Genomic DNA, 12,306 nt, shown 5'->3' with positions numbered 1-12,306 from the left:
TACCCCGAGGCATCCCGGCACAGGGGGCCATCGGGAATATTAAGCAAGCTATTGCCCAGAGTCACATGGTGCTGGGCTGACCTTCGTCCGGTGCCGGGGATCCAAATGCTGCAGCAGAAGGATCTCCTTTTCACCGCTCTTACGATCTAACTACTCTTAGAATACTAATCCGCTTTGCATCCTGTCATATTAAAAGGTACATCAGGAACCAATTCAGACATCTCAACCCTCTTCACTTGGGGTGCAACACTTACGTGGATGTTATGGTCCGAAAACGCTCTTGTCCTGCTGTGTCCCAGATCTGCAGTTTCACCTTCTCCCCATTAATTTCAACTGTTCGGATTTTGAAATCCACCCCTATTGTAGTGATGTAGCTGCCTGGATAAAAAGAAAGAATCCATGTGAGCCTGGGACATGAGGTCAAACATCAACTCTTATATAAGCTTTTCCAGTTAGCCTTAATCAGAAACGCCAGGAAAAAGATAGTATATTATACATTCCTGGATGCGAAGGAGTACAAAAAAAAGATTTCACAAACTCCCCATTATCAGCACTTGTCAATCAACTCAATTCATAAACGTAATTCGGCTAGTACAAAAAAAGCCATAAAAGTACATAAAACATAATAAAAACCGTATAAAAAGTGCCTAAATAATAGACATAATTAAAACAATGTTTTAACATGGCTATACAAATCAGGGGATCTACTAATACATAACACTTTTCCTCAAGTATTAGCTTTCAGAATAAAAAGAGCATCAATAACACACAAAGGGATCAATTAATACAAGCAATGCATTACAAAATACCAAGATCAATGAATCAGCCAATACATAACACTTTTCCTCAAATTAATGACCTTCAGGATAAAAAGAGCAACATTGAAGGATCATTCAATGCAAGCAAAAACCTAATAGCGACATTATAGGAGCTAATGTTCTGCAAGAATAGGTTTAAGATAAAAAACACCTATATATTAGATAAAACTTACAAAACAGCAAAAAGTGCAATGTGCTCCATTTGGTCCGACCAGCACATGGGCAAAAGGTCATTTCTGAGGGGTAGAACTTCATGTTAGGAACAGCCACCAAGTGATACGCTGTACCAAATCGGAGTCTTGTCAAAAAAAAGCTGGGCTGCATATTGGTAAAACAGAATAAATAGCTTTTGCAATCCTCTTCTAGATCAAGTGACATGTAAAACGCAACCATCGATTTCGTCATTTCAGTGCCCAGTCGCTGTTTTAGTCTATGCTGAAAAAAAATTCCTTTAATAGTCTTCTTCGTATGCAATTTTACTTGGGTGGGGTCTGACCATACGGGCAATTTAAAAAACAAACTAAAAGAAGAATTAATATATGCTAGCCAGATGGGGGCGCGGCTAACAGCCGATCAAGATGGCCGCAGCCTAGGAGTGCTCCGAGATCACAGGAGTCTTCCCCATTAATCCGGCCATTTATCCTGTGCCAACACGACAAAAACCAGGAAGAATCGAGTAAGGACCACCCGCTGACCCGATCGTGCCGCTGTGGAGCCGGGGCCTACGCGACACGCTGGAGCCGGGGCCTACGCGACACGCTGGAGCCGGGGCCGATGCGACACGCTGGAGCCGGGGCCTACGCGACACGCTGGAGCCGGGGCCGATGCGACACGCTGGAGCCGGGGCCTACGCGACACGCTGGAGCCGGGGTCTCGAGTGATTTCCTGACCCGCTGCCGCGAAGGGGTTGGCGGCGCAAGGTGCGACAAAAACGAACACTCACCAGTGCAGTGAACACGAAATGGACTACCACTGTGTGGCACGAAGCGGAGGGGCGGCAGCATGCAGTGATGCACCAGCGGAGGAGGTGAGCTGTTCAGCATACCCACGAACGCACCTGGGCCTACAGGCGGCGAGGGTGACGGATACGGCGCCGCCGAACAAAGGAGAAGCGGCGCGCTCCAAGGAAAGGGATTGAGGCAGAGGCAATACTGACTGGCGACTCCGAGGTCCGGGGAGCCTGACGCTGAACCACAACGGGACCATTTGCGGGGGCCGCTGGGCACTGCGTGATCAGCCACTGCTTTGTGTGCTGCCAGCGAGGGAGTGCCGCGGTGGGACGCCTGTTTCGGCAGAGGCGTTGGTATTGATGTCCTTGGAGCCCTGAGAGGGGGACATTGCGGCCTTTAGTCCCACAAACATACGCACATAACTCTACTCTGCCCGGCCACAAAGGAACTGCGTTTTTCCTCCAGGCCCACGCCTTTGCCCCATCAGATGCGCAGACTGCCATTGCAGGAATCTACGATGCTGTGACCTGGTGACACTAGAGAGGAGGTCTGGAAATACTGTAGATCGAGTGCGCCCAGAGCTGGTCGCGTGATACCGGAATCCACTGGCTCTGTGTGACCCACGCACCCTGCGACGGGCCCGAAGTAACGGACTATTCAACGCCCTGCGGGGGTACCATACCCAGGTTATAATCCTCAAGAGGAGGTGTTAGGAAAACCGAAAGGCCGCAAGTGGCTGAATATCACGCGGCAGGCAGCGGAGATTACTGCCCTCCACCAGTGTGCTTGATGGAACTCTTGGTGTACAGGATGGGAGGTCAGGGCCAGCGAGGTCCGCATACCGTTAAACTGGACAAATATGCATATAGCAAAGATCCGCCAGAGAAATCGCCAATAGACACTGACCATACAGTGGCCCCCACGTCTAATAAATCTGATGAGGTCACACTGGTGGATATCATGACCGCCCTGCAAAAGGTCCAGACTTCCATTGGCACGATCTCCACAGACATCTCATTAATACGAGCAGACTTCTACAAAATGACCGAGTGAATAACAGAGGTCGAGACCACCACGATATCGCTTTCCACAGATACGGCTGTTCCGCAACACCAGGTACGCCACCTAGAAGCGGACAACAAGTTAATATTGGCTAAACTTGACGACCAGGAATGCCGCTCTAAACATAATGTGCACATAATTGGTGTACCGGAAAATGTAGGGGGCCAGCCTTAGACCTTTTTGTGGGAGATTTAATCAAGACCAAGCTGCAACCACGAAAGCGGTCCAGCTTCTTCTCAGTGGAGAAGGCACATCGCATACCGGGTGGCAGGCCACAGCCGGGTGCCCCCCCCTCCCCCAGACCTACACTGGCGCGTATATTCAACTTCCGAGATCACGACACGATCCTGCAGGCAGAAAGAATAGCCCCCCCCCCCCCCAATCTGTATCGAAAACTGTACTGTCACCCTCTATCCAGACTATACAGCTGCGGTGACCCAGCAACAGCGCAGTTTCCTGGAAGTAAAGAAGGAAATGCGCGCCCGGGACCTCAAATACTCGATGCTATTCCCGGCAAAACAGAGTAGAGGCAGAGGGAGAAACCTGGTTCTTCGCGACACCAGAGGAGGCCCGCGAATGGCTGGAAAGATAGCGCCCAGCTGCGGGACCCAGGAAGACGGGAAACCAACAGCAGCGTTGAGTGACTGAAGCACAATTGTCCAGATCCAGAGAAACGGGAAACTGAGAACAAATCAGCGATGGGAAAAGCAGTAGACGTTAAAGTACATGACACCAGAACCAGCTAACAACTGACTGTCATTGGAACGGCAGAGGGACTTCAGAGAGGCCTCTATCTTATTTGATATGGTTTACTGTATAGGATTGATTTGCTTATACTAAAATGGCATGGAAAGCCACCCCTGCGGATGGGAACAGAACACCTCCACACATATTGTCGTCCGCTGCAGTAGGTTTGCTTAGGGGAATGACTTCCGGGGATCACTGGAAGACTCTCCCCCTCACGGAAGTACAATTTATTGGACAGAAGCACTCTGCTCAGTTGGGGAGGCGGGTAGTTCTAGGTCCGCCGGGCAGGGTGGGGGATGGGGAACGGGGAACAATTCAAGGTTGTATGATTGCTTTTATTGCTCCAGGTAAACGGTAATTTGGGGGGTAGTGTAAACTATATCAGATTGGCACATATGTCATGGAACGCATTGCACTTGATTACAGATGACATTACACATGGCACAAATGATACCTCTGCCGGACGATGCAGACGCCCAAACCCTGACTTCCAATACACTGGGACCTCCCCTCCACATTATATCTTGGAATGTCAATGGGCTGGGTGACAAGATAAAGAGAGGGCTGGTCCTGCAAGATCTTAAACGCAAAACCCCGGCGGTGGCATTGACTCAGGAATCACACTTGGTGGGTTCGGCATGTAAAGCCTTAGATAGATGAGGCTTCAAAATGGTGGCACACTCTGCATTCACCTCTGGTTCCCGAAGGGAGGGGATTCTGATCCATAAGAGCTTTCCCCTTATCATAACTGGGTCTTGGACAGATGATCAGGGACATTTTGCAGCAGTATCATGTCAGTGAGAGGGGCGATCTTACAATTTAGTGTCGGTCTACATTTCGCCTGCACTCCACCAGACAGCCTTCCCTGCCCTGGGTAAATTTCTATTAACACTACCGCAAGGAGAACGGATTATGTGCGGCAACTTTAACACCACGGTTGATGCTACTATAGACCGTAAACCCCCCCAAGAGACCCTAGTAGCGCCAATCTTAAATTGAAGGAATTCATAGACACACGGTGCTCATTGACGCCTGGCAAACCAGGTTCCCACTTGAAAGACAATATACTTTCCACTCAGGGGTCCATAATAGCCTTTCGAGGATAGACTACATTTTAACACTTGGTATTTCAGACCACTCACCGGTCCAAATTAAATACACATCACGTATCCCGGGTCGGAGACTAGTTTTTCCACTCTACCCACAATATCTCAAAATCCCCAAGATAGGATAAGGCCTCCTCAAGGCCACGGGGCAATATTTTGTGGAGAATGAACACTCGGTTGCATCTTATGGGAGGCATACAAAACAGTGATACGGGGTCACGCAATTTCGTTAATTGTCAGGCATAAACAGGAACAACGACATCACTTGGACACCCTGGAACGGGCAGGCCGAGGGCAAACATGCCGCAAACACCAATGAAAACAGGGCGCATGATTTAAATCTGGAACAACAGAAATACAGGGCCTATGCATGGTAAGCGCGAAAACTAGGCCAACCACAGCGCAGCACGCGATATATGAAATAGGGGACAAGACGGGCAGGCTTCTCGCTTGGCTAGAGAGACAGGCGAAAGCCAGCCGATGGGTTTCACAAACTACAGTTAGATGACGGAACTATCACTACAGACCCACAACAGATAGTGAACACACTCACGGCCCACTATGAGAAGATCTATGCACTTACAGCCACATCTACCATTGCAGATAATGTGGCCTTTCTCCACGATTTCCGACTGCCCACACTATTACACATTGCAGCACAAGAATTAGAGGCCGATCTGACACCAGATGAGCTGGCACTAGCGTTAGGAGCACAACACACAGGGAAGGCCATGCGGCCCAACGGTATACCTGTAGAATTCTATAAAAAGCATGCCACACCACTCATGCCCCATTTGCTCAATATGTACAACGAAAGCTTAGAAAAAGGGGAATTACCAAGGGACCAGCGCCTAGCAACGATAGTCGCAATACACAAACCAGGCAAACCGCCACAGGAATGCACGTCGTATCGGCCAATTTCGTTAATAAATGCAGAAGCTAAAATACTGGCGAAAGCATTGACAGTTCGGCTGCAACCGCATCTTACAACGTTGATGCACCCGGACCAATCTGGGTTCATGCCGGGCCATAATACGGCGCTCAATCGGAGCCGCTTATGCGGAGTCATGGCACACATACCATACAAGAGGATGCAGTTATCCAATCTTTAGACGCTCGCATGGCATTCAAACTTGTCAAATGGCCCTTTCTTTTTGCGGTCCTTCAGCGTATGGGTTTTGGCCCCAGGTTCTGTGCGTGGGTCCTACGGTTATATACCAAACCCCTGGCACAGGTGGTGGCGAACTGACGCATCTCGAAGGACTTCCCACTGGGAAGGGGTACAAGGCAGGGATGCCCCTTGTCACCGCTCCTCTTTGCATTGATATTAGAGCCGCTGGCGGCATGGATTCGGCAAGACCCGGTTATCCGAGGGCTGCAATGGGCAATGGGGTGGGAAGACCGTATTTTGCTGTATGAGTATGATGTGCTGCTGTACATGGCATCCCCGGCGTGTTCCATTATTAGCCTACTGGACATCTGTGCTGCATACTAAAAAGTCTCAGGATACACTATAAACTGGGCAAAATCACTCTTATATGTATTACATGACGCCTCTCCGAGGCTCCCGCCGGGCTGTGAACTACAAATTGCGACCAGAGGATTTAGATACCTCGGGTTATATTTCATGCCACAACACGCACATTTCATTGAGGAAAACCTCATGGAGCCACTAAAAGATTTCGCCGTGATGTAAAACACTGGAGATCATTACCGCTGACACGGCTGGGGAGAGCAGCCCTCTTCAAAATGATGTCACTGCCCAGATTCTTATACGCCCTGCTAAACACCCCATTCCCAGTTCCCCCCACATACTTTAAAGCGATTGACGGTGAAGTCACCAATCTTCTATGGGATGGAAAACCCGCTCGTATAGTAATGCACAAACTGGTACGGGGCTGGTATGACGGAGGAATCGTTTTGCCAAATATAAAACTGTACTACTGGGCCTCGCAGCTTATGGTCATAAACCAATGGCTACATGCCTCTCAGGAGGAACCAGCTTTCCGCATGGACAGATGCGCCCTTCCGGCTGATCACATTAGGAGTGCCCTGTACAACACTTCAAGGAAGAATACCCTCACGGGTCCAACAGCACACACTGTTCGGATATGGCACATTGCACAGCGAGCATTAGGATGGGAGGGAATTTTAACGCAGGCTACGTCACTCTGGGAAACCCGGCGGCTAGGCAAACTAAGCAACATCAAGGAATTCAGACAGTGGGACCTCATAGGTATCTCCAAGATTGGAGATCTGTGGAAGATGGGGGAAGTCATTGCTTTCGCTCAACTGAGAGACACGTATGGTCTGGCGCCAACGGAAACATTCCGATACATGCAGATCAGGCACGCACTTATGGGAGGTATCACACTAGGAACACAACTACCAGAGGCCTCACCGTTAGAGGACAGACTTCTTACAGACTACATGTGCAAAAAGGCCATCTCCCAAACTTACCAAAAAATAATAAACACTCAGCCAGACCCCACAACGACCCTAAGGGAATGGTGGCAATCAGACATTGGGGAACTGGATGAAACAGACTGGCAGGAGGCACTCGCGTCTCCGCGAGAAGTTGTGATCTCCCCCAAACTCAAATTAGTGCAACTAAAAATACTTCATCACATGTACTACATGCGTATTGCAATGCACCGATTAGCCCACACCCCTCTGCTTGCGACAATGTGGCCTGCCGGGTACGTTCTACCACATCTTATGGGATTGTCCACGGATCACACCGTACACTGGGAGGCGGTCATGAACACGATTTCGCGGGTTGGTGGGGCCACTGTCCTGCCAGAACCAAAGAGGTGTCTTCTTAATATCTGGGAGCCTACAGATCTGAACCTGAGGACTCAGGACTGGGCGGCGCTGGGGATGGTGATTGCGAAACGTAACATAGCCCAGCATTGGGGAACAGGGCTGACTCCCACCTATCGACAATGGGGATGTGATATGGACAGTGCAATGGTGGCGGAAAGAGCAGTTTACATGCATAGCGGGTGCCCCAAGACATGGTCAAGGGTGTGGGGAAATGGAATGTATTCCGGGGTAATATATGCAAACCCCCGCAGGAAGAATCAATATCTGATGTCCGTGATTAATGGGTATGTAACAATAATAAGCTATGCTTCACTGTAATGCTCTGAAACGTGCTGCCAATGACTAGAGTTCTTTAATAGTGTACTAATGACAAATGTTAACATCTCACCATGTAATGCGAGAAACTTTTCCCTCCACCGTGTACTACAGTTACATTTCATGTTTGTTGTGAATACTAAAAATGTTAAAGGCCAATAAAATGTTTTAAAAAAAATATATGCTAGCCAAGGGGCACATGATACATTATCCAGATTTAAGCAGTCAAGCATAATAGCGTTTGATAAAACTGGTTTCCTCTTTTGCCTATACAGAAAACCGTAAGAACAAAGGTCGTGACAAACATATGTCCTCCAAGTACTGTAGACCAACCTCCTGGTGAGCGATCACAGTTGAGGCGGAAACAGGAGGGCATAATAATCATTTATAAAAACAATTTTCCTCGACTTGGAGTGCTCTACTAGGAGCAAAAGGAATTTACAGTAACAATTAAGGTATTATCAATAAAAAAGTTCAAATCTTTTTTTTATTTTTGTCCACAGATCATTGTAAAAGTTTTAGATTTACTGATCACCATTTTTCTAGAAGACAAACTCTCCAAAGGCACTCAATTTCTGTAGACCAACCGGAGTCCTAGACAGCAAGACAGCATCGTCAGCATATAACACTGGTATAGGACGCCCAGCCACACAGGGAGCATCAGCATGCAATGACTGCAAAGACTTATCCACCTCATTGATAAAAAGAGAAAAGGGGCCAAAACACAGTCTTGACGAATGCCCGCCCTACTTTGAAAGTGGGCACGCATTCACCCTATGAGCCAAAATAAACTTTGCTGGATAGATTCTTGTAAAGACATGGAAGGAAACCTATAATTGGCCTAGAGGCACAAAGGGAAATCAACAGTTTTCAAAGGATAGCATGGTCAACTAAATCAAATGCACAACTTAGATCTGCGAAAAACAAGTTACTTACCTTCGGTAATGCTTTTTCTGGTGGATACAATATCTGCCTGAATACCCCCCTGGGCCAGCATTCCACGGAAATTCTTTCCTAGCTCTCCCACGTCGACGAGGACGTCATAATAGCATGGCTCCGCTCTCGACTCCGTATGACGTCATCGGAGCCATAAGAGGACCTCGTCTGCGTGCTGACATCAGTTCCACTCATTTTTTCCGTGCCACCGAGGCAAACGGGCAGTCCGACACATTTCCACATGTATACATAGTATATTAAAAATATATATTTATTATATTTACACACACACACACACACACACACACACACACACACACACACACACCCACACCCCCACACCCCCACACACACACACCCACACACACACACACCCACCCACCCACCCACCCACCCAATAAAGGCATTGAAAAATAGCAAGAGACCAAGCATTTCCCACTATAAAACAAACATGATTAAGACTAATTAAAAAATTAATGTCAAACACTGAAGCATAATGAAGGGAGCGGGTGGAAACTTATTTGTAAGGCCCTTAATGAACCTCATGACAATGGGAGACTTAAACAAAGACGGCTGGTCTGGCAAACATAGAAAAGCTGACAAATAGCCCTTAACAGTGGCCACAGCACAACCCTGCTGGGCCGAGAACAGCGAAAACTGACAAGTGGGCCTTTAAAGGATCAATGGATCTCTCTCCACACCATTTAACAAATCTGGACCATCTGGAAGAGTAAGCTGACTTGGTGGAGTGTCGCCTGGAGGATAAAATAACATCCACCACATCCGGCGGGAAAGAGAAGGAACTCAGGTTGCCCCGTTCAATCGCCAGGCATGAAGGTGCAGGCTCTGGAGTGAGAGTGTAGAACCTGCCCCTGCGAGAGGAGGTTTGCCCTGAGAGGGGGACGGAGCGGAGGGTGCAATGAGAGGTGAAGAAGATCTGTGTACCACACCCTTCTTGGCCAATCCGGGGCGATCAATATGACTGGTCTTGGCGAATCTTCCTCAGAACCCGAGGGATCAAGGGTATGGGAGGAAACGCATAAAGGAGTTGTGAGCTCCAATCCAATTGAAACGCGTCCCCCAGTGCTCCCTGCATCAAAAACTGGAGACTGCAGAACAACGGGTAGTGTGCATTTTTGGGGGTGTCAAACAGGTCCAACCGTGGAGACCCCCCACATTTGGAAGATGTGATGGACCACCTCCGGATGAAGCCGCCACTCGTGATCAGCTGAGTAATGCCGACTGAGACTGTCCACACGAACATTCAGCACACCGGCTAGATGATTTGCAAACACACAAATCTGATGGTTCTGAGCCCAGAGTCGCAGAGCCTCTCGACATACGATACGACCCTGCACCTCCCTGTTTGTTGATGTACCACATCGTGGTAGTGTTGTCCGTCAGGACCTGAACCGGAAAGCCTTTAGTGCCAAACCAATCGCCTGCAATTCCAAAAGGTAGATGTGAAGCGACCTTTCCCCTGGAGACCAAAGACCTTTAACCTCCAGATCCCCCAGATGAGCACCCCGCCCTAGAGTGGAGGCATCCGTGATCACTGTGGCCCCAGGTGGAGGACGCTGAAAGGGCTTTCCTTGAGACAGGTTGCCCTGCACACCCCACCAAGTCAACTCCACTGCAGTTTCTCTGGAGATTCTGACCTTCTCCCCGAGATATCCATTGTGTTGATACCACTGCCTGCGGAGGCACCACTGGAGTGCCCTCATGTGCCAGCGCGCATGACTGACCAACAGTATTGCTGAAATTGAACAGACCGAGCAGGCGTAGAACCTTCAGGACTGGAACAACCGCTCCATAAGGAATCATCTCATGAATGTCGAGAACCCTCTGCGGAGGCAGAAATGCCCAACACACATTAGTGTCCAGTATTGCTCCTATGAACAGGCAGCGCTGAGAAGGCACCAGGTGAGATTTGGGTACATCTACTGAAAAACCCAACTTGAACAACAGCTACGTTGTTGCTTGCGAATGGCACATCACTAACTCCGGAGACTCTGCTTTCAACAGCCAGTCCTCCAGGTAGGAGAAAACAGGAACCCCTAACCTTCTGAGATATGCTGCTACCACTGCCATCACCTTTGTAAAGACTCGAGGTGCGGAAGTGAGACCGAACTGAAGAACCACAAACTGATAGTGTTGCGATCCTACCGGGAACCAGAGATACTTCCAATGCAACTGCAGGATGGGAAGATGAAAATACGCATCCTGCAGATCGATGGACATCATCCAGTCTTCCTGTTGCAGCACAAAAAGAGCCTGAGCCAAGGTCAACATTTTGAACTTTTCCTGCCTGAGGGAAAGATTCAAAATCCTGAGGTCCAAGATCGGCCTTAATCGACCGTCCTTTGTGGGGATCAGGAAATACCGGGAGTAGCATCCCTGACCCCTTTCCTGCTCAGGAACCACCTCTATCGCACCTTTCTGTAACAATGTAAGAACTTCCTGCTGTAAAAGCAGTAAGTGGTCCTCTGAGCACCAACCCTGGCGGGGAGGGTAAGGAGGAGTAAACTCTAAACAAGCATTTGCAATACAATAGGTCTCGCCTTTGCATAAGTTTGTGCGTAAACAAACACTGTGCACTTATGGTCTTTGCTTACGAGAAGCAAGGCTGGCAGTATAAGAGGCGCAGTTACTGCCAGCCTTACTTCTCGTAAGCAACGACTATAAGTACAAAGTGCATATTTACGCACCGCTTGCAGGTTTTCAAAACACATAAATAAAAGGCATTGTCATTTACAATGGCAATAGCTCAAACTTATGCAATGGCGAGACCTATTGCATTGCAAATGCTTGTTAATAATCCAACACTTAGTTGGTTTGCTGTTTTCAAACGCCGTTTTTTGCAATGGCAAATTAAAACGTCTTACGCAGTACAAACGTGGCACTTCATTACGTCAAATAAAATGGATAGCAAATCACGCAGTATATGTGACGTTTTGTTTGACATGTCGCATTCCAAGTTTGGTTACTATCTCGAGCACCATTTTAAGAAGAGACTGCTTGACATTTTATTTATTTTACATAACAGGAAAACCACCTGAAGTTTTTGGGGCGCTTTACATGAGCACCAGTTATATTACACAAAGTGACATAGCGCGAACTCAGCCTGAAGGTTATGGATCTCTTTACAGGTGCACCAATAACCTTACACACGGACACATTCATTTTTTAGGCACTTGGAGATTGAGTGATTTTCCCAGAATCACAGAATGTTGAGCCGATGTCTAGGTTAGAACCTGGTTTCCCAGTTCCCAAACCAGCAGCTCTGGCCTAACATCACATCCTCCTCAAACTTAACATGACTTCGCAGCATTTTCAGTGTAGCGTTCGTGTTCACCAGCGTCTCTCTCTTCAAACTAACATGCTTTTACAGACATCTAAAAATAAGGACTGGAAGTTATTTTCTTTTTCCGTTTGGACCCTCCTTTTAATCCACCCGACTAACATGGCAGCGGTGTTTCCCTGGTGACCGCTGTTCATGTATGGCCACTCCCCTACCTTTGCACACTTTAGTTTAACCCTGCAACG

The 12,306-nt window shown here is 48.2% G+C and overlaps 1 protein-coding gene across 1 annotated transcript in view; it reads right to left on the bottom strand.

Annotated features, from left to right (window-relative positions):
- The window catches only part of RAB35 (RAB35, member RAS oncogene family), a 161,184-nt gene that overhangs the window by 67,267 nt on the left and 81,611 nt on the right, over nt 1-12,306 (bottom strand). Inside the window, exon 3 of the mRNA XM_085636254.1 lies at nt 255-378. Within this exon, the coding sequence (XP_085492380.1) occupies nt 255-378 (124 nt within the window). The remainder of the gene's footprint in view (nt 1-254; nt 379-12,306) is intronic.

This window comes from Triturus cristatus, chromosome 11 (assembly GCF_964204655.1).
Source record: "Triturus cristatus chromosome 11, aTriCri1.1, whole genome shotgun sequence".
Lineage (NCBI taxonomy): Eukaryota > Metazoa > Chordata > Amphibia > Caudata > Salamandridae > Triturus > Triturus cristatus.
This window is presented reverse-complemented; position numbering and strand designations above follow the sequence as displayed.